Source organism: Apodemus sylvaticus, chromosome 7 (genome assembly GCF_947179515.1).
Source record: "Apodemus sylvaticus chromosome 7, mApoSyl1.1, whole genome shotgun sequence".
In the NCBI taxonomy this organism is placed as follows: Eukaryota; Metazoa; Chordata; class Mammalia; order Rodentia; family Muridae; genus Apodemus; species Apodemus sylvaticus.
Genome location: NC_067478.1, coordinates 78,485,515 through 78,507,350, shown reverse-complemented (window position 1 = coordinate 78,507,350; position 21,836 = coordinate 78,485,515). Strand labels below are relative to the sequence as shown.

At 44.9% G+C, this 21,836-nt stretch overlaps 1 protein-coding gene across 2 annotated transcripts in view; it reads right to left on the bottom strand.

Moving 5' to 3' along the window:
- Dixdc1 (DIX domain containing 1) overlaps positions 1-21,836 on the bottom strand; it is a 68,886-nt gene that overhangs the window by 15,376 nt on the left and 31,674 nt on the right. For both annotated transcript variants that reach the window (XM_052188378.1, XM_052188380.1), the window contains 12 exons: positions 19,534-19,646; positions 17,324-17,472; positions 14,092-14,181; positions 12,705-12,758; positions 11,504-11,554; positions 8,969-9,073; positions 8,495-8,548; positions 8,005-8,097; positions 7,856-7,927; positions 6,874-6,963; positions 6,379-6,546; positions 5,865-5,931 (listed from right to left, as the gene is read on the bottom strand). In XM_052188378.1, coding sequence (XP_052044338.1) covers positions 5,865-5,931; positions 6,379-6,546; positions 6,874-6,963; positions 7,856-7,927; positions 8,005-8,097; positions 8,495-8,548; positions 8,969-9,073; positions 11,504-11,554; positions 12,705-12,758; positions 14,092-14,181; positions 17,324-17,472; positions 19,534-19,646 — 1,106 coding nt within the window. The remainder of the gene's footprint in view (positions 1-5,864; positions 5,932-6,378; positions 6,547-6,873; positions 6,964-7,855; positions 7,928-8,004; positions 8,098-8,494; positions 8,549-8,968; positions 9,074-11,503; positions 11,555-12,704; positions 12,759-14,091; positions 14,182-17,323; positions 17,473-19,533; positions 19,647-21,836) is intronic.

Sequence of the window (21,836 nt, the reverse complement as noted above, 5' to 3'; positions counted from 1 at the left end):
GTTTCTGTAACAGCTGTTCTATTTTTTTCTTTAGCTGCACATGCTTTTGATGCCATACCTAGGAATTCATTATGGAGCCCTAAAGTATATTTCTCTTTTTCTAGAAGTTGTAGAGACTTTTTAGACATACACAGGGTAACTGGTAAGGATCCCATGTGACAGGATAGCCATAAGACTGTACATATATGTTTATAAATGAACTCTCAATTGTATCCCACTGAGTTACTGTGTTACTTTAACTCTGAAATGAGGGGCATGAGAGAAACTTGGCACTTAGAAGCATATACCAGTTCAGTTCCCAGCACCCAGGTTGGGCACAACCCTTTGCAACTCTAGTTACAGGAGCTCTGAAGCCCTAATCTGACCTCTGCAGGCATACGCACATGTGTAGTATGCACACACACACACACACACACACACACACACAAATAAAAATAAAAATAAATTTCAAAAATACTGAAATATCTGTTTTGCCTCATGAGTCACTGATGGGAAAGGAATTTGTCTGGGGCATAGCCGGAGCAGAACCAAGGCAGGAGTTCTAGACCCGCTTCACAAAAGTTATATGCCCCCATATTTTGCAGTGATTTTCAGAGGAAGTCTCATTTAATGCTCAGATCTTCCAAGATTAACTTTGTTAAACCACAAAGAAACTTAGACACAGTGTCATTAATTGATGTTCTTGTCTGTAACCATACACTGTGGAGTTGCTACCCCAAGACTGGACTTCAATCACATCTGTCTGATTTTATATTCTTTTTTTTTCCTGTTCTGTTAGCTTACATTCATTTTGAGGAATTCCAAGTGCCTTTGACCTTACAAAGAAGACCATCTCAAAGGCATTCAGATACATATCCCTGAAGCTCAGGAAAGGGCTGGGATGAGAATAAACTAAAAGTAATCCACATACAAGAGTGCCTGACCCTGAAAGAGCCTGAGACAGCCTGGGCCTCAAATGGCATCATGGGGCATAGAGCGGGGAGAAGATGACTCAGAACTAGCATTCAGAGAATGTAGGGAAACCTGAGGACTCTAGCTCAACAGACAGCAATGCAAAGCGGCACCAGGTCCACCTTGTTCCAGGCCACATCTGTACAATCTAACACTGCTGGTGCTACAGGGCACTCAGCGTGCAGTCATGGTAGCATGCTCGGGGTAGGTGCACCATCGGGGTAGGGTGCTCGGGGTGGTGCACCATCACCAGACATCACTTCTCAGCCCTGGAACTGATGGTGGAGAACATTTCCTCAGACTGCTCAAGAACATTAACTGTGTTTGAAAAGACAGTGGAAGGCAAGGCTTGAGATGCAGCCTCTTGACCAGACAGCGAGAACGTCACCTGCAGCCCAACTGTGAGAATGATGGAATAACTGAGTAGAAGTAAGGATGAACTCGATGGGGTGGTCCCTGGAAGCAGGAAAGGAAAGACAGCTGGAGAGATGCTGGGAGGAAAGGGGTTTGCTGCAAGGCTCCATTTGGTTCCCAGAACCCACGGGGTAGGAGAGAAATGACTCGTGCAGGGTGTCCTTAAGCTTCTCCATATAGACTGTGGCACATGGGCATGCAAACACACACAATAATAAGTGTTAAAGTTTAAAAGAAAGAAGAGAAGAGAGTATGTATAGACCTGTGAAGACGTCTGATGTAGGAGATTAAAGGTCGTAGTTAGAGGGCTTCCATAGTTGCACAGGTTCTTGGATTTGATGAGATGAGGAACATGCTGGCCAGTTTGTGAAGATGGATGTCACTGGAAGTGCTGGAGGTTGGTCTGGTGCTGCTGTGTATTCCAATGCTAAATACTGGCCCCCAGGACCTGGTTGCCCCTAGAATTCCCAGTACACCAGTCTTTGTGGTATAAACTTTGCTCCCAAACTTAAAGCTATAGGCTAAATAAAAGTGGTGACAGCCAGTTACTGGGGAGAACAGAGGTAGGCGGGTTTTCATTTACCAGGCTGGGCATCTCAAGTAGGGACCATGAGGACCCAGAGAAAGGAAAGAGGAGAGGGAGAAGAACAAGGACAAAGAAGAAGGAGGGAGAAGGAGGCTGCCCTGAGGCTGGGTGGACCAGGAGCATGTGGCCAGGAGAAGTGGACCCTCAGAACAGGCCGATGGAGCAGAAAGAACCCAGGTGAGACTCAAACAGCAAGTGCTAGGGGCGCACGACTGGGGAATTAACAGTCCAGCATATAGAAAAATAGATCAGGGTAATTCATCAAGTAATTATGTTAAAGCTGGTTTAATTCGTAGGGCTCTGCTTCAATTATTGGGAGGGCCGAGTGGGTCATGCTAATAATGAATAGAACTTATTAAAATCCATTTACATGGGACTTTTGGGTTAACATTCAGATCTATAAGCAACCATAAACTAAGCCTAACTGTTTAAATGGTACTATACATATGCATGAAATAATTGGTCTAAAAAAAAAGGAGTTTATTATTTGAAAAAGAATTTCTCAGAACATAAAAGTTTTACATTGGCAGTTCATATTGACCTTGAGCTACTAACAAAGGGGATAAAATCAAGTTAAATTCCTAAAGAAGCAGGGCAGGGCATATCTTTAACCCCAGCACCTGCAGATGCAGGAAGATCGCTTTGAGTTTGAGACTAGCCTGGTCTACATAGGCCTACATACACACCAGTAGTCCTAGCACACAGGAAATGGAAGCAGGTTCAGAAATTCAAGGTCATCCCCAGCAATGTAGTTTGAAATTAGCCTGATTTACATGAGAGTCTATCTCTAAAAACAAAACAGTTAAATAAAAAACAGACCACAGAGTAAAACCCTTAAAACATCTGCACAAGTATGAAATGTAAAAATTCTTGTACAACAAAGTGTGTTCTCAAATTTCTGACTGCAGCATTCCCTTAACTCAGATGATGCCGCCAGGAGAGAGAGAAACCATCATTTTAGTTCCAAAATTTACCTGGGGTATCTTTTATCCAGGAGTCCTTTGAAATAGACTGAATTTTTGGCTTGTTCAGTTGGTTTGATTTATTTATTGTTGTTGAGGCAGTCTCACTATGACTGGTCTCAAATCTGTAGTCTTCCTGCTTTAAGGTCCCAAGTGCCAGGATGATAGGATAGCATGCACTCCTGTGCCCTGCTTTTATATGGTTTTGGAAAAGCTGCTCTTCTAGGGGACCCAACACCCACAAGGTGGCTCACACAAATGTAACTCCAGTTCCAGGGGGAACAATTGCCCTGTCCTGGCTTCCCCTGCCACCAGTCACCAAGTAGTGCATAGTTGTACATACAGGCAAAACAATTCATATGCATAAAATACAAATAAAAAATTTAATAAAAATTGTGCATACATCAAAAGGGGAAAGGAAAACCGAATTATACACACAGAAATAATGGTTCTAGTCAGCTATCTGATGTTCATTTAAATTGTTTGGATTTTTTAAAGTGGGGCCTGGGTAAAAAAAAAAAATGAGAAAATTCGAACATTACTGAACCAAGACTCAAAATGTTCACTGCAGTGAGAATGGCCAGGCAGAGCAGCATTAGAACCAAGTGAACCAGCCTGAGGAAAACGAGTACACAAGAACTGGTTCAAACATACTTACTAAACATGCCACTACATGGTGTAAATATTATTAGCAGGACTTAAATGAATGGCCTGGACCCTCAAATATTTTAAAGAAAATCCACAAAGAATCTGAACTCTGAACCCTTAGGAAAAACACTTTTTGTGTGTTCTCTGAGACTAGAGGGGCCTAGATATGTGTTTGTTGCTTTATAGCTTATTCAGCATGAATGTTTTGATCCTGCATAGTCTCCAGATAGTTCAGCCCGTGTGTGTGTGTGTGTGTGTGTGTGTGTGTGTGTGTGTGTGTGTGTGTCTTTCATTCTCGAATCCAGAGCATTTTGCCAGGTAGTAGTGAGAAGTGCCCATCTAGTTCAGAGTGGATCAACAATTTATTGCTTCAGGGGATAGTCTTGAATGCATTGGCACAGGAGACAACTTACTTACTTTCTTTTTTTTAGGATTTATTTATGTATTTTATGTATATGAGCACACTGTAGCTGTGCAGACGGTTGTGAGCCATCATGTGGCTGCTGGAAATTGAACTCAGAACCTCTGCTTGCTCCAGTCCGTCTTACTTCAGCCCAAAGATTTATTTATTATTATATGTAAGCATACTGTAGCTGTCTTAAGACACACAAGAAGAGGGTGTCCCATCTCATTATGGATAGTTGTGAGCTACCATGTGGTTGCTGGGATTTGAACCATAAGAGCATTTGACCTGCATAAGAGCAATCTGTGCTCTTAGCTACTGAGCCATCTCTCCATCCCAGGAGACAGCTTTCTACATAGAACACTAATAGTGCAGACACTAAGATCAACAATTAAGAACTGGGACTTCATGAAACTGAAAAGCTTCTGCATGGCAAAGGACCTGGCAGCCTATAGAACAGGGAAAGATCTTTGCCAACCCTACATCCAGCAGAGGGCTAATATCCAAAATATATAAAGGACCCAAAACTAAATATCAAGAAAACACATAACCCAATTAAAATCAGGGTACAGACCTAAACAGAACAGAATTCTCAAAAAGGGAACCTCAAATGGCTGAGAAATACTTAAAGAAATGTTTAATATCCTTAACCAACAGGGAAATGCCAATCAAAACTACTTTTTGAGATTTCATCTGACATCCATCAGAACAGTTCAGCTCAGTTAGACAAGTGGTTAGACACTGAGGATGTGGAGTGTAGGAAACTCGGATCCTCAGATGGTGGGAGTGCAAACTAGAACAGACTCTACTGCGATCAGTGTGGCAGTCCCTCAGGAAGATGGGAATCAATCTTCCTCCAGGTCCAGCCATACCTCAAAGGACACGTCATCCTCCCATAGGGACAGTGCCTAACCAGATCCATTGTTCTCCACTCCTCATAGCCAAAAACTGGAATCAACCTAAGTCCCCTCAACAGAAGAATGGATTTTTTAAATGTGATACAATTACACAATGGAATATTACACAGACTTTTAAAAGAATGATATCATGAAATGTATACGTAAATGGAGGGAACTAGAAGAAACCTCCAGGATGAGGTATCCCAGGCCCAGAAAGACAAATGTGCTGTATATTTGTTTATATGTATAGATTCGCTCTTAAGTCAATACACAGAGCCACAGAAGTGAAGTATGGAGGAAGGGACTTAAGGGGACAGAAAGCTCTCCTTAGGAAAGGGAAACAGAATGGAGAGTTATGGATGGATGCAGGGACAGGAAGATCAGTGAGGAGAGGAGGATACGGGAGGGAACGCGAGGAGAGACAGCTAAAATTAAGGGTCATTTGAGGAGTAGTACAGAAACCTCAGTTAGGAAAAAACTTGCTAAAATATATACATATATGAAGGTAATTTAAATGAAATTTCCAAATAATGGAAGATACAGAGCCACATCTGGACATCTCTTGCCAACAAATGAAGCTTCTGGTGCCAAGATTGGGTGACATCTGAGTTATTGGCCAAAGGGGTCCCACGGGAATCCCCAAACCACCCAGACTGTTGCCAAGCCTATAGGTTGTTTTCCACAAACTGACAGCAAGGCCCTAGTACTGAAGTCAGTACCCACGCGGGATGTGGAAAAGTCAAGATGGCGTCTACATGGGGCCTTCACCCTATGTGCTAGTATCTGTGGTACAGAAAGGTAATCAGCACACTACCAGAAGAGAAACAGAAAACAAACATACAACAACAACCTCCCCATCCCACCCCCCGAAAAAAAGAAGAGAGAGAGAGAGAGAAGAGAAGAGAAGAGAAGAGAAGAGAAGAGAAGAGAAGAGAAGAGAAGAGAAGAGAGCCAATTCTGGTCTAAGATCCCATTCTTCCTGTGTGAAAATGAGTACTTACTTGAGTTAGGGGGCCAAGATGCCCGGTATTCACTGCTTGCTTGATTTCTGGGTGACCACCCCCGAACCTGGAAAGCCACAGTGATATTAAAAGTTATTTATGATCAATGGGAGGACTTGCCCACAAAATTTAAAATACAAATGGAAGTGTAAATTCCTCTTCTAGAACATAGGAAATATAACATTTATCTTAATGTTATACATTAAGAGCATACACAGCCATCAAAGGTTCTCTGGTCTTTAGCAAGTGGGGACTGGAGAGATGGCTCAGCAGTTAAGAGCACTGACATCTCTTCCTGAGGGCCTGAGTTCAATTCCATGCAACTACATGGTGGCTCTGGTCTTCAGGGCAAGGCCCATCTGTTTTCTCATCCCCACTTCCTTACACAGCTCCACGGCTGCTGAGCACAGGTCACTACGCATCCCTTCCCCAGACTATCACACCACATCCAATCATCAGCACCACCGAGATGGAAGCCTCAGGAGCTTGCCCAAGCGAGATGTCACAGAATTACCTTCCTTTCTTGTTTCTTCTGTGTCTCTATGGCGTGCAGACGCTCCATGAGGCTAGAGATTCCCTGCTCCAAGCTGTCAATGGTGTGATGCTGGGGGTCGTGGCCACTGAAGCTGTTGCGCAGGCTGCGGAGAGCATCTCGGACGAGCTGGAGGTCACTGGTCTGGGGCTGAAAGGGAAGTGCTGGTGGCATGGTACGATGCCTATTTCCATCGCCATCCCAGCCACCGAGCTAAAGAGGCTTAACGGGAAAGTTCTTAGGATAGAGGCTTGATTTCTATGCCTCAAGGAAAAATCTGCCTCAAGTTCCTATTGTTTACCCACTAGGTAATTTTTAAAAATGGATTTTTTAAATTTTGGATACTAAATGCCTCACATGTGAAAACCCTCTTGCATGTGTAACCCGAGGCCGGGAATACTTAAGCCTTAGCAGCTCGTGATGGCTGGGGCATTGTTCTCGCTTCAGCTGGTTCTCCCTCTAGTCCTAGGAACCTACCGCTCTGTGGGTGACAGTAGTGGCACCTCTCCCTGCCACCGGAAGGACAAAGCCATTGCGCTGAGAACTGTGACTGTTGTAATTTGTCACCTAGACCATCAAGAAGAAACGAAGGTTGTTAACAGGAGAATCCCAAACCAAGGCACCTTTCACTTTACATCCCTCGCTTTCTGATATAGCATGTAATTCCCCGTTTCCTGCTTATACTAAATGGGTTCTGTGGGGGCTGAGGATGTAGCTCAGTGAGGAAGAGTACTGCAAATCTGAAAACCCAAGTCTGACCCTGAGAACCCACGTACAAAGCCAGACGGAATGATGTACACATGTAAACCTCACACTTCTACGGTGAAGTGGGAGTTGGAGAATTACCCAGAAGCCCATGGGCCAGCTTGCCCAGAGTATGCAGCACAATAACAGAAAGAAGGGAGACCCTGCCTCAACCAGGTTGAAGATGAGAACTGGTGCGTACACACATACAAACATACATGCATACCTGCACGCAAACACAGTGAAAAAAAATAATCATTGTGTCATGTGTGGAAATGTGGTCTCCCTCTTCCCCACTGCTAGGTCAAGGCTTCAGTTGACACTTAGTGGTAATCGTGAATGCCGAATGAATGATATGGCGACCCTGGCCTAGAAGGCCATAGCCACTCTAGCTGCCTTTTCTCTGCTTTAAGCAACCAAGAACACAAGAACGCATGCATCTTAAATTCAACTCTGTGTTAGGTGGTAAGACTTTTAGTCAGCTGTTTACATAGTTCACTACTCAAAAGAGAGGGTCACTGTTATTTTCATATTTCATTTTTAAGTGTTAGAAGCTAAGTGCCACCCTGACCCTGTCCCCAGGGTGCTGGAGAAAGAACCTAGAACCTTGAGCACACTAGGCGAGTGCTCTACCACTGAGCCACACACACTCAGGCCCTGGAGCCCGCCTGCAGTCAATGCCCTCTCTAGGGAGAGTCCTAGCATGCTGGGTTACCTCATCTGCGTCTCCTTTCATGCAGTGAGCCAGAAGGACATCTTTATGCTCGAGCTCCCGTTCTAGATCCACCTGAAAACAGATCAAATCAGGACAGTGTTTCCTTCAGGCCAGAGGGCCAGGCAGGCCAGTGGCTGATGTGTCCTGACCTGCTGGTAACTGGCGTCTGAGAGTTTCCGGAGTGCATCTTCCAACTTGGCCTGCTGCTGCTGAAAGAGGCGGTCCTTCTGTCCCAGCTCTTTCTGCAATAGAGAACTGCTTTCAGAGGTGTGGCAAACACAAGGATATCAAGTGGCTCACAGTCTTGTAAAACAACCTAGAAGCACCCCAGGGATATACAGGTGTCTTCACTCTGTACCCAGAAGGCTTCCCATACCTTCACAGTCTCACACGGCGCCAGGATTCTTAGAAAGGCAAAGAGGGAGCAAACTGCCTGCAGAAGGGCTGCGATGGCCTGCCACTGACTGTTGCAGGGCTCCTGTGCTCGGCTCCTCCCCAGAGCTATGCTATCTACGCTTCAGAGCTAATGGGAAGTATTTCCTACCAGACAGCAAAGGCAGAGCTCAATACAAAAGAGAGATCTTTGAGCATGCACTACATGGGCTATTCACAAAAAGGCACCCAGAGGGCATCTCTTACTTTATATTCTCCCAAGAGCCGGTTCCTCTCGTCTAGCTTCCTCTGCAGATCCACCTGCAAGGATAAGAAAGAATTCAGTGGCATGGAGGCATTATGTACAAACCCCTCAGGGAAACCAGCCACTTGGTAACCAGAATTAACAGAGAGTAAACAGCACTCGGAGGGTAGGCTGTGACAAAAACACACACCACCAGCTCTACGCGTCCTTAACAAAATAAGCAGACTGTAAAAACACAATTTGGTCTTAGTGTTCTCCAACCAGAGTCAAGGACCATCCAGGGTGCCGCAGGCTTAGGTGCTATGACCTAAGACCAGAAATGAGTCTTATGGGAATAAAAATAACTACAGACATGGAAGGCAGGCATCCCAGGAACAAACTAGGGGAGATTACAAGGGCAGATCAAACAGTACTTCACGTATGATCCCATTTGACTAATGGGTTGTCTGAGGTTAAAGGTCACACTTTTAACTCACATTCTGGTTGTGTAGCTCATCCTTATCCATATTTGCCCTCAGCAGCTCTTGCTTGAGCTGAAGAACAGATGTGTCCTGCTGAGTCAACCTCTGCTGCAAGGCATCCTGGGAATAAGGACACTCTTTATTAGTCCCCATTCGTCACCCAACCAGGTGGCACTTCTTACTGACCCCTTCACTGTGTATGGAGCATTAGCCCTGGCAAACTGGGAAAAGACAGGAATAACAAGGACCTGGCCACAAGGACCTGGGCAAAGATTATTCTCTCCTATTCCCAGACACCGTCATCTATGGGGAAAATCCTTCTGAGAGAAACTTGGTTTCCCCTCACTCGCACGCAGCTCATCCTACCCTACACACACTCCTGGCATCATGAGTGTACTATCCAGACGGGGAATAGCTTCTGGGATCAGACGGACCTAGAGTTACAGTAAATGCCCGTCACTTCCTCCTTGGAGGACACTGTCCTTGAACATGTGATCTTCTTCCTCCCTCCAATTTCCTCGTCTACCTCTTGAATATATAAACACTCCACCTGACTCGATGCCTTTTCTCCTCTCTCTGAACAGTCCCCACGTCCTAGAGCAGTGGTTCTCATCCTTCCTAAGGCTTTGACACTTTAATACAGTTCACATTGTGGTGACTGACAACCATGAAACTGTTTTCATTAGTACTTTATAACCACAGTAATGTAAAATATCTGATATGCAGGATATCTGATAGGCAACCCCTGTATGTCCCAAAGGGGTCATGATCTACAGGTTGGGGACCACTGCGCTAGGTAGGATAGCCTGGCCTTAAATTCATGGCCCTCTCATCTCAGCCTCCAGAATGGTAGGATCACAGGTCCCATAGGAAACCCAGCTGACAGGACAGTACATGACAGGGGCAAACTAAGATATCCCTAGCATCATATCCTGGCACATTTCCAGAGTGCACCAACGGTATGTACATTATGAATGACTTAGGGAAAGAGGAGCCTCTGTGCTCAGCTGTCCTAAATGTGTTCAGGGCAATAGCTTCAGTTTTCAAAGATTTTATATTTATCTGTGTGTCTGTGTATTTTTGTGTGTGTGTATGCCTATGTGTTTGTGTGTGTCTGTATGTTTGTGTGTCTGTATATGTGTATCTGTGTATGTCTGTGTGTGTATATGTGTGTGTGTGTGTCTGTCTGTCTGTCTGTCTGTCTGTCTGTGGAGTTCATGGTCTCTGTAAAAGTAGAATACTTTGTTATTCACTGAGCAATGTCTCTGAGCCAAGGCTAATCGCTTTATGATATACTTTCTGAGGTTTTTCAATGTGATATTTTTCACAATGAATCTTCAAGTCTATCAGAAATGTCTCAAACTTAATTAACCAGAGAGCACATTTCTGATTTGAAATACTTCAGTGCACTAAGGTTACTATATATGTTTTGGAAAGTGTTACTGAGTTAGTCTTGGCTAGCAAATGAAGGTTTGTGCAAGAAAGGGGGGAACAGTAGAAGCTTTAGATGAAGTCTCAGATGTTATAATCCTATTTGAGTGAATACCATATATTCAAGGTTAGTAGTGCAAGCATGTCTATACCAGCAAAATAGCTCCCCCAAAGTAGCTAGTCAAAAATACCAGCGCCAGGAGAATGATTAAATATATATTTAATCTTTCTCTCTCTCTCTCTCTCTCTCTCTCTCTCTCTCTCTCTCTCACACACACACACACACACACACACACACACATACACACACGACTATTATGGGAGTGAAAGAGATGGCTTAGTCATTAAGTGCACTGGCTGCTCTTCCAAAGGATCTGAGTTCAAGTCCGAGCACCCACATGGAGGCTCACGACCATCTGTAACTCCAGTTCCAGGGGATCCAACACCCTCTTCTGGCCTCCTTGGGTACCAGGCATCCAAGTGGTGCAGACATATATACAGGGAAAACACTCACACACATAAAAAAATTAAAAAGAAGAAGAGCATGTAAGTATAAAGAAGTCCTAAAATGCTTTTTACTAAAGTAGAACCATCTTCTAAACAGGGCGCAGCTGTCTCCGCAGTTTACTGTTATTTGGGATGAAAAGTAGGAGAAAATATTAAATAAATATACTGGATAACTGATAAGTTGCCTCAAGCGGGGAAAACAGGCCGTGGTGGCAGTGGGGCATGGTAGGCTAAACCATTTGAATGTTAGTAACCACTCCCACATGGTTCCGTTTTCTTTTTTTTTTTTTTTTCCTAAAAAGGGCATCTTTACTTTATGAACTGAGAGTGTTTTCACATAAAGCAAATCAAGATGGTCCAAAGGCAAGTGTCAGCACCATGAGTCACAACCAGGAGACATAAGCCTCAGCAAGAACAAAGATCTCCTCCTCAGCATGTCTCGCCACCCACCACAAAGCCCTTTCCACACCCCTAGCACCAAGTCTGTTAAAGACCCCTAGCAAAACCCCAATAGTCCCAAGGGTGCCCAAGTCTCAGCACTCACTGATATGCCACATTACCTCACAAAGGCTTAAAAAAATGGAAGGAAGGAATTCGGTGCCTTCATTTTACCTTTATCCCCTGTAAGTTCCTGGCTTCTTGCTTGCATTTCAGCAGTTCTTTCTACAAAGCAAACACAGTGAGTTCAGACAGTGGCTTCTGGGCTGCTTCATAAGCATTAGCTCATTCTGTCAGCGAGAAGACAAAACCCAGTTGGCCGTTCCATGAAGATTAACCCATCAGCTGAAGCACAAAGCAGATGCTGTCCTGTAAGCAGGAAAGACTGGCCCTCTGTTCTCTGGGTGCCCACCACTGAGATGCCCAGGCAGAGACAAGACACGCCACAGGCCTTCTCCATGCAGCAACCTTTGTAACAGGAGAACTGATAACACCATCTGCATCTCTGCTCAAATCTGTGATATGCTATTTCTTCTTATTTTGATTTTATTTAACTTAAGCAAAGGGTTGGCGTGCTTCTGATTGCTTCTGATTCTCCAAAAGGCTATTGTCTTTTTTGTCTTTTTTTTGGACTGAGGCTATTGTTCTTTGTGGTTCAAACAAAAACAAACTTGGTTTTATAATGGGACATTGAGTAATTGAATTTCCATAAATATGACTGCAATTAAAAATAGAGATTTGAGAAAAGCAATGCCTGTTGCTGAGACTCTATCGTGTCACATAAAGGATTCATAATTAGCTTATCTAAAATGGGATTCTTAACAAGGCCCCCAACAGATGGCAACAAAAGTTATCAAAAATTCATGTCTAAGTGTATATATGTGTACATCGCATATGTCTGGGGAGATGAACCCAGTTACAATGCTCTACCACCGACCTAGAAGAAATCTTTAAATTTACATAAAAAGAACCACACTAACATTAGACACACTCTCCTCTTTTTGGGGGCAGATTCTCATTCTATAACTCTGGTTAGCCTGAAACTCAGTACGTAGACCAGGCTAAACTCTAATTTATGTACCACGACGCCTAGTCTAGAATCATCTTTTTCTCCTGATTAAATTTTTTAAAAAAAGGAATCTAGAAACATTTCAAGCTTACAGAAAGGTACACCCCAAAACAGGTAACTACCTAGATTAAAAAGGTGCCACCACGAGCAACAGGCCAGATGTGTCTCTCTCCTCCAAAACAGACATAGCACAGGTACAGGTCACTAAACCCAGCACCGCATCGCTATCCCTCTCCAGAATGTCCCAAAGCTGGCATGTTACATCCCCACAATTATTTTCAAAGGGGAAAATGTGTTCTAGCCTACCTTAAGGTCCTGATTCTCCTCCATGCTCTGATCCAGACGGCTTCTGATTATAATCTGAACATAAGACAAGAGATGGTCATGCACCTGTACTAATGTTCATTGGCTAGTCACTCAACAAACACTCCCCGAGCACCTACTAGACACCACTCCTGCCAGGTGAACACAAGCTCTCTATACAGCAAATGCCCCAAATGCATGACAGAACAATACAGATGAAGTTTATAGTGTGTGTGTGTGTGTGTATGTGTGTGTGTGTGTGTGTGTGTGTGTGTGTGTGTGTGTGTGTGTGTGTGTGTGCTGGGAGAAGCAGATGGAATCAGGGAAAGAGGAAATGAAGCTGAAAAGGAAACCAGGAGCCAGACCATGATGGTCCGCTGAGGATGATGGGGGAGCTAACACAAAGGCTTCTTTTGACTTTTAAATTATTTTTATTATTGTTAAGTGTATCTGTTTGTGGGTGCCTATGCATATATGCTCATTGAGTACAGTAGCCTTGGAGGCCAGAGGCAAAAGATCTCCTAGACCTGCAGAGAGCCACCTGACATGGGTGCTGGGAATTAAATTCCTGCTAAGTGCTCTTAACTGCTAAGCCATCTCTCCAGCTCCATCAATAAAAAGTTTATACAAAGGGAAGACAAAATAATCCTTAAATTATTCCAGCAATTCCATTGAAAATGAACAAGAGGTTAGAAGAAGATTCTCTATTCAGGAAAACCTGGGTGAGGCTGCTAGGGTGCTGGATGAGTACGGCCCCCAACTAAGGAGCTAAGAAAACGGAGGCACTGGATATGAGGGGGGATCAGAAGGAACCCAGGGACGGTATCCAGGTTTCTGTTTGGAGCATCTGAATAAACAAGGAGATGTGAACACAAACAGAAGGATAAAGGGGGTCAGTGTCTATATAGAGGACAAAAATACTTAGCCAAGGACCCGCTGACACTGAGAACCCATGAATGAGGAGCTGTTTGCTGCACACACAGCTCTACAACTCTGCAGAGATTAAGTGAACTGGAAATCCATCTATGAGAAGCAGGTGCAGGGTGAGTGAAGACACGGAAGGCAGATGACACTGCCCAGTGACTGTGTAAGACTGATGAGGACCCGGACAGGGGTGTGAGGAGCTCCACGTGACATAGAGAACAGGAAAGCATCAGGGGACTGGGCTGTAATCTGAAGGGGAGTGGGGCCATAGGCATCCCTGGTCACCACCATATCTCTAGCACTGTGGACTAGTGTCTGACTCAGAGTCAGCACACTCTGGACATCTGCTGATTAAATCAATAGGGAAACCAGGAAGGCGTAACCAAGAATGGCAGACAGACTCTAGGAGAGAGAGGTCAGGTGTGAGAACAGCCAGGCCTAGTATCCAGCCAGACATGGAGTTTACCAGCTGTTCCTCGGGATTGACTCCTGGTTCACAGAGGGCCACAGGTCTTTCCTGTTCATCCTCGGGTAGAGAGCCATTGAGTAGCAAGGCCTGGATAAACCACAAAGACAGGAAGAAACTGAATACCCTGCCACTGGATTCAGTCTAGAGTCACCACAAATAGAAACCATCGGATAACACAAGCACGTTTCTGGAGGAAGCCAGATGATAAATAACCTCTGCTTATTTCCAGTGGCCCTGATGACACACAGCTCCTTCTATGGGTCCCCCTCCCCATTTTTAAAGAGTCTCATGTATCCCGCACTGAGCTTGAACAGCAGAGGATGGCTTTGAACTTCTGGCCCTCCCTTCTCTACCTCTCCTGTGTTGGAATTTCAAGCATCTGACACCATGTCCAGTTTACAAAGAGGTATGACCAGACCTAGAACTCCAAGCAAGCTACAAAGGCACTGTGCCAACTGAGTTACATGCCCAGCCCTCTGAACCACTTTCATCTGGATACACGGACCCTCTGCTCTGAGGATTCTTGGTCTCAAAAGAATAAATAACAAACCTTCTCTTTGGAAATGTCCAAACACATTTCAAACTGGAGTTGTTCGCACATAGCTCTACCAGGTGAAAGGAGATCTAAAACCATGTGGAATTCTCCTGGCTCAAAGATTACAGTGTATTACAATGGACTGTCTGAAATCCACTGAAAAACACAGTCTTGGGCCTATTTGCTTTTTTATTTGTTTGTTTTAATAGTTCTGCATTTCACCCCCGAAGGCATCATGAATAGATCTTTATAGAGATGGCCTCATTCACTTCAGTGAAGGCTGTTTCACATTAGAGTATTAGTAAATAGAAAGGGGACAGATCTACCCAGAGGCTCAGGAAGTGCAGGCTTTCAGGCCCTGTCCATTGCCTCTCCCAAGAACCCACGGCTGACACTATTAATAGTTTGTAATCTCATTCCTTCTCTTCAAAACTTACCTTAACATTTATTTTTATTATTGATTGATTCGAGGTAAGTCCTCACTCTATAGTCTTGGCTGGTCTGGAATTCAGTGTGTACCCCAGGCTGGCCTCAAACTCAGAGAGGTCTATCTGCCTCTGCCTCCATGCAGCATCTTGCTCTAATAAAGTTTACTTTTATTTTTAATGTCTCTGTGTGAGCTTGTGCATGTGACTTCAGTGTCCACAGACACCAGAAGAGGGTGTTGGATAGCCTAGAGATGGAGTTACAGTCATTGTGCGACGTGGGTATGAGGACACAAACTCAAATATTCTGTAAGAGCAGTACATGCTCTTAGCACCAAGTCACTTTTCTGTGGTGCATCTGTCTGTCCTCTGTGTGTGTGTGTGTGTGTGTGTGTGTGCGTGCTCACATGTGCATGCGGGCCACAGTATATACAGCGAGGTCAGAGGACAGCTTCCGGGAGTCAGTTCTCTCTCTCTACGTGTGGGTACCAGAGATGGGACTCAGAGTCTCAGTCTTGGCAGCCCACGGCTTTGCCTGTGGGGCCATCTCACCAGCCTTAGAATCTTATTCTTAGAGCAGCTTCCTGGTATACTTTAGGACCTGCCTGCTCAGGGAGATAATATGAGATGTTATCAGGAGAGTTAAGGATGGGGAAACTGTTCTCCTTGTCTGAGCTTTGTTTCAACTTGAAAGACAGCTTCAGATAAATCCAACCTGTCTGAATAAATATAACACAAGTTCATCAGACATGTTGATGGAGAATGTTTAAAATTTGGCCAATGGTTTCTCTACTAAACACTGATAATGATGTTTGAGAAAATCAAAGGAACTTGGTTTTCCCATAGAATCACAGGGAGAGGGATGGGCGAGCAGGGACAGAGCCTGGGGCTGCAGGGAACTGTAGGGAACTGCAGAAGCGGAGACATTGCAAGAATAATAGTAACCCCAGTCTGCCACTGCTCCATGATCTCTAATGATGGCAAACTAGTAAGTCACACATATTGGATGGGGCTTGCTATCCAACTTGTTCACCACTGAAGCAGCTAAGAAGTCAATGGATGCTGTGAGCCCTTTTGTGCTCCTTGGTGACACTGGATCCATGGAGTGGCAGTAACTTACAACTCCTCTGTTTGGAGGAAATATTAGGCAGCTGCCTTTCTGCTTGTCAACTCTCTTTCCTGTCATTTCTCTGTTTCACCAGTCACTGAATTTCTCCTAAACTAAGGAACGCAAACCAAACAGAGCCAAACTGATAGCTACACACACTTTGTTCAAACAATGCAAATTATTCCAGGGGAGAAACACCTGACTAAGTAACTCCACCCCCAAACCCGTGGAACACTTCCTACTAAAACAAGAGTAAATCATTAAGTACTCAGTTGCAGAAAGGGATATTTTTTTTAACACAGAGCAAGGAGCAGACACCATAAACTTGAGAAATTGGCCTGGGTTTGGGGCATACATTATGCAAATCACTTTACAGAAGCACCAACCTCCTTTTTCCTTAGGAACCCTTTGTGTACCCACCCTGTCAGTGGCTGGGAGCACGCCCTCCACAGCCTGCCAGAGCCTCACACATAATGTGGGCTTTGTTTACGTATCCATAAATATTTCACAATTCAAAACTGGTGCAGTTCCCAGCACAAACAGAATGGAATATTCCTAGGCAATTTCAGGGTCATCAGCACACGACAGGGACTCCTCCAAACAGAACCAATCGAGTGAGGACAGAGGGTGGAGGGGGTCATGGTGGGCTCTAAGTCAAGTGGGAGATTTCCCTAGCTGATAGCACAGGTAGAAGAACAAATGAAGGGCTTTGTTTGTTCGAGGGAAACCTCTGCTACCAGAGTGCTTGCCTTGGCATCAAGTGTTGGTGCGTGAGAAAGTAGCCAAGTCCCTCGGCTAGACACAAATGGGAACCTGGTGGCACTGCTACCTTCTTCTCCCTGTCTGCTGCAGAACTCCTGGGTGATGACAGTCTTTGTTAGAAGTTGCAGCTGCAGGTCGGGAAGTATATAAAAGACACCTACCTACACAGCAGGGGTCAGCCAGCGTTCCAGAGCGTGCACAAATCCTAACAGCTGGACCGTAAACAAGAGTCCCAAAGTCCACTCAAAACATTCACCAACAGGGAATTTCCACTCTTTGTGAGAACTCGCACACAACTAAAATCAGGTATTTTATTTTTTTTCTTTGCAATCTGATACTACCAACTTCAAAGGAATGATAGCTGGGCCACCAAGAACAAACTGCGGGGGAGAGAGCTACCTGTAGTCCTGAAATCATTTTCTTTGCTTCCTCCATTTCCTTTTCTAAGTGTTCTTGTTGCTCCAGCAGCTGCTCTTCCCACGTGGCTTCCAGGTAGGTTCCCGGGCTCCCCGGCCTCCAGTCTCGGGATAATGGAGAGTCCGTCTCGTCTGCAAAATGAAAGGTGGGATCACAGTTCATGTTGAAGAATGATTTCTGGCAGACAGAGCGCAGCGGCGTACTTCACAGGTTCAGGTCACCTGCTTTCTGAACCTGTCTGCACAGACACACTGGCCTCTCCACTAGGTGGGGTTGTGAGATACAAAGAGTTGGTTGTTCACTGAGGTACCAGGCTCAGGAAAGCACCAGCTTGGGGAGGAGAGCCTGCCCGCCTCATCCCCTAGGAAGCAGCAGGGCTCCTGCCACAGAGACCTGTTAGAGCACACAAACCCCCAACTCTAGAATTAACACCCCAGAGTCAGACTTGGCTTCCCCTCATAATGGGTTATAATTTCCAAGCCAAATTAACCCTTTCCTCCCAAAACCACTTTTGATAGTGGTGGGTTTTCATTTGTTTGTTTTTATCACAGGGATAAAATAGAAACCCCAACAAGAACGAACTTACTCCTTTCACCCCTTGAAGCCATAACTAAACCCTTTTCACACAACATCGTGTGAGTCAATCCTGAAATAAAATTATTTCCCTGTCTTTAAGACATCTGTGAGTCCCAGAGAAGGGGGAGGCTAAAGGGGTGAGGCGGGAGTGGTTGGGTGGATAAAGGAGCACCCTCTTAGAGGCAAAGGGGAGAGGGAGGGAGGGTGGATGGTTCATGGAGGGGAGGGATATTGGGAAGGGGGATAACATTTGAAATGTAAACAAATAAAATTATTAATAAAAAAGAAACAAAAACAAAAACCAAAAAGACCTCTTTGCTCTGGCAGCCTTGTCAGTTTTATCCTAATTATAGGCACTGCTGTTTACTGTGCATTATGGAATTCAGGGGTGAAAACTCTTGGGGCGAGCTTCTAAGAAGTGCACAGTAACCAGCTGAGTTGTAGGAACAAAGATTTTAATGTAGGGCTGGGTGTGGTGGTGCACGCCTTTAATCCCAGCTCTAGGAAGGCAGAGACAGGCAGATCTCAGTGAGTTCAAGGCCAGCCTGGTCTACAAATCCAAATCCAGGACAGCCAGGGCTCTGTAACACAGAGAAATCCTGTCTCAAAAAAATAAAAACAAAAAACAAAAAAATATTTTAATGTAAAGATAAAGAGGTGGAGCACCAAGGGCCCAGCAGTATCCAACAATGCTCAATAAACTCTCCTCTCAATAAACCCAACGAACGCTCCGCTCCTCTCCCTCTTCGTAGCCCTAAGAGTTTGACTCTGTGGGTGACTCTCAGTCTTTGCGACGGGTGTCTCACAGTAGCCCAGGTTGCCTTGGAGCTCGCTAGGTCGTCTAGTTGGCCCCAAATTTGTGACCCACCGGTCTCCATCTCCTGAGTACTGAGAGTACAGATGTGCACCACCAGCCCCAAGGCGAGACCTGGTGGAAACTCTCAGGCTTGAGGGCAAACAGAAGAATTTCATTTCAGTTTTTCTTTTGTGGGGTTCGGTTTCATTGCAACCCTTATCAATGAGTGAGCTTCAACCCAACACTTACACTTTGCTTTATCCAAGTTTCTTTTTATGTTTAAGTAGGGGGAAAAGAAAAAGATCCTTGAGACAGACTCAGAAGTTTGAACAAAGAGAACTCTGTGGTTCTTTTGCAGCCCTCATACCAAGACCTGTACTCTGCTGCATATTCACCAGCATTCTGGTTCAAACTATGTATTCCTGGCCCTGACCTAAGTCAACAAAGCACCAGAATGATCTTCACAAATTGAATAATAACTGTTTACCCGAACAAGGCTTCTGACTGCCCCAATGCCAATTTTCTAATTTGTAGGCAGCCAGCTAAGGAGAGTTTCTCGAGGCTGAGGCTGGGGTGAGCTTTTCTGACAGTTCAATGACAGAACTGATGTTCTGTAAGAGGATAACTACATTAATTGGCTCAAAGGCATTAGAGCCCTCTATAGCTGACCCTCCGTGCACAGACCATGAAGACAGACATGGCCAGGAAGCTTAGCAGTCAGAAGCACTAAAGACTTCAGGCTTTAAAAGGCTCCCCTGAAACAACCCAGGCAGGCAGGCAGGCAGGCAGGCAGGCAGGCAGGCAGGCAAGCAGATGGTACCTGTTCTGTTCTCTATTCCTTCTGAGGGAATAATCACAAAATCGGCCTTTTCCTCTGACTGGGTTATAATAGATTCACTCTTTGCACTGTGGATTGGACTGGGTGAAGTCAGGCTGTGATCAAACAAAAGAGAAGAGAAGAGATCATTATGAATAGGTATAGAGAAGACAGTTTTAACAGTTCATTTCAGAGATATCTTATTTATACCATGCCTAACATGATACTTAGTTCACAATTAGAATAAATTAAATAAATGTTGAAGGAATAAATGAAAAAAAAAAACCCTAGTCCTTGGGAGTATTTTTATTTTTTATGTTATTTAAAGATTTTATTTTTAATTTTATATATATACACATGAGTATGTCTGGGGGGCGCACGTGAATACAGGTGGGAGATATGCAGTGTGTGTATGTGTGCAGTGTGTGTGGGGGTGTGCAGTATGGGGGTGTGCATGTGAATGCAGGTGCCTGTAGAAACCAGAAGGATGTTGAGTTCCCTGGAGTTTCAGAAGTTGTGAGCCGTTCTGGGTGGGTACTGGGAACTGAACCTGGGGCCTCTAGAAGAGCAAGAGGCGCTCTTTACCACTGAGTCATGTCTTCTACACCCTAGGGAGTCTTTTCTCTAATAAGGCTGCCTTGATTAAGATGAGAATTACCAGACTAGGCAATAAATCATTTTCTAAGAATTTTGTGTATCTGCCACTATCAGTTCATAGGCCCACACTCAGAGGGTGATGGTTGTGTTCCATTAGCTTCTGGAGCTGGATCAAAATCATATACAAGCAACCAGAGATCATCTCTAAGCCAATCCCAAGAGGAGTCACGACAGGGGCCCGACCGGGTAGAGACTGCTGGAGTGGGTGCGCTGCCGGGATGGGCAGAAGGGCAGGAGCACTCCCACAGGTGAGCAGAATAGAAGCATGCAGGCTGGAAAGACAGCTTCCTGGGCAAGCGCACTTACTGCTTTTGCAGAGGACCCAGGTTCAGTTCCTAGCACCAACAAAGTGGCTCAAAACCATCTGTAACTCCAGTTTCAGGGGATGTGACAACCTCTTCTGACCTCCACAGGCACCAGGCACAGTGTGGGGCACAGACACAGAATGCGGACAAAACAATCATACGTATAAAAACAAACCTTTCTTTAAACTAGGAGTCGTGGTGGGGCAAAGGAGAAATCCCTGCTACTTGCAGTGAATCGCAGCTCACTTGATTAAGTTCTAATGGAAGAATTATTATCATCTTTGCCATAGTTTCAAATCATCTTGAGACACCTTTCAATAATTCCTGTTCTGATGTACCTCTGGGAGAAACTGTTGAGATTTTCTGGGAAGTAGATTTTAAATCTTCCCATGGACAAGACAAGATGGGAACATGAGGCTAATTATCTAAGGGATCAAGAAGTCTGGGGAGCCTTTTCTCCTCACACTACACTATGAGAACATCAGCTCTCACACAATCTCAGGGCTGTGGAGTCTATGGCTCTGCCCCCTCTTAGGAATTCTTTCCAAATCCATCACCCAGACAACAGTGATGTGTCTAGGACTCACTGACCCCCTTAACGCGCCCCTGAAGTCTCGCAGGCTAATCCTCACAACCATAAGCAGGGACTAACATTTCCTCTTCCCAGAAACCAGAGAAAAACTAAAGACAAGCACAGTGGAAGTAGCCAGACTTCAAGATCTGTGGCCCAGTGTCCTGCTGGTCTCCACAGCTGGCCAGCTTTAGTGGAGATGATGTCAATTGGTACTATGCTCTCTTCTTTCTTTAAAAAAATAAAATAAAAAAAATTGCAAAGCTTGACATTACTGCAAACCAAAATAAGTGGCTTTGCCTAAATCTCTGTAGGTGCATAGATCAAACCGGCGAGATAAGTGAGGGGCAGCAAGCAGGGTCAGAAATGTTGAGGGTTTTCTAGAACCCTCTTACCTATTTTCACTATGTAGGCAAGCTGACCTTTAGGCCAACATGAACTCACAGCCAAAAAGCTGTAAAGGGGGCTGTGTCCTTGATAAAAAGAGATTTATGAGTGCCCAGGCCCCAGCATTTACCACTTACAAAACTGGGAATCCTGATGCACAAAGCCTTTGTCAGCTGCTCCTCTTCCTCAGCTGACAAGGATAGCAAGCCCCTGGCCTGCATCTGGCTGGACCGCAGGAGGGACATTGGAGACAAACCGGAGGGAGGGTTTAGTGGGGATCTAGGATGCTGAGAAAGGCTTTCCTAAAAGCACAGACGCATGCTCAGTTCCACCCCTCCCCTCCAAGTGAGTTGCCTCCCATATAAGGGCAGAAGGAGGCGGCCTCT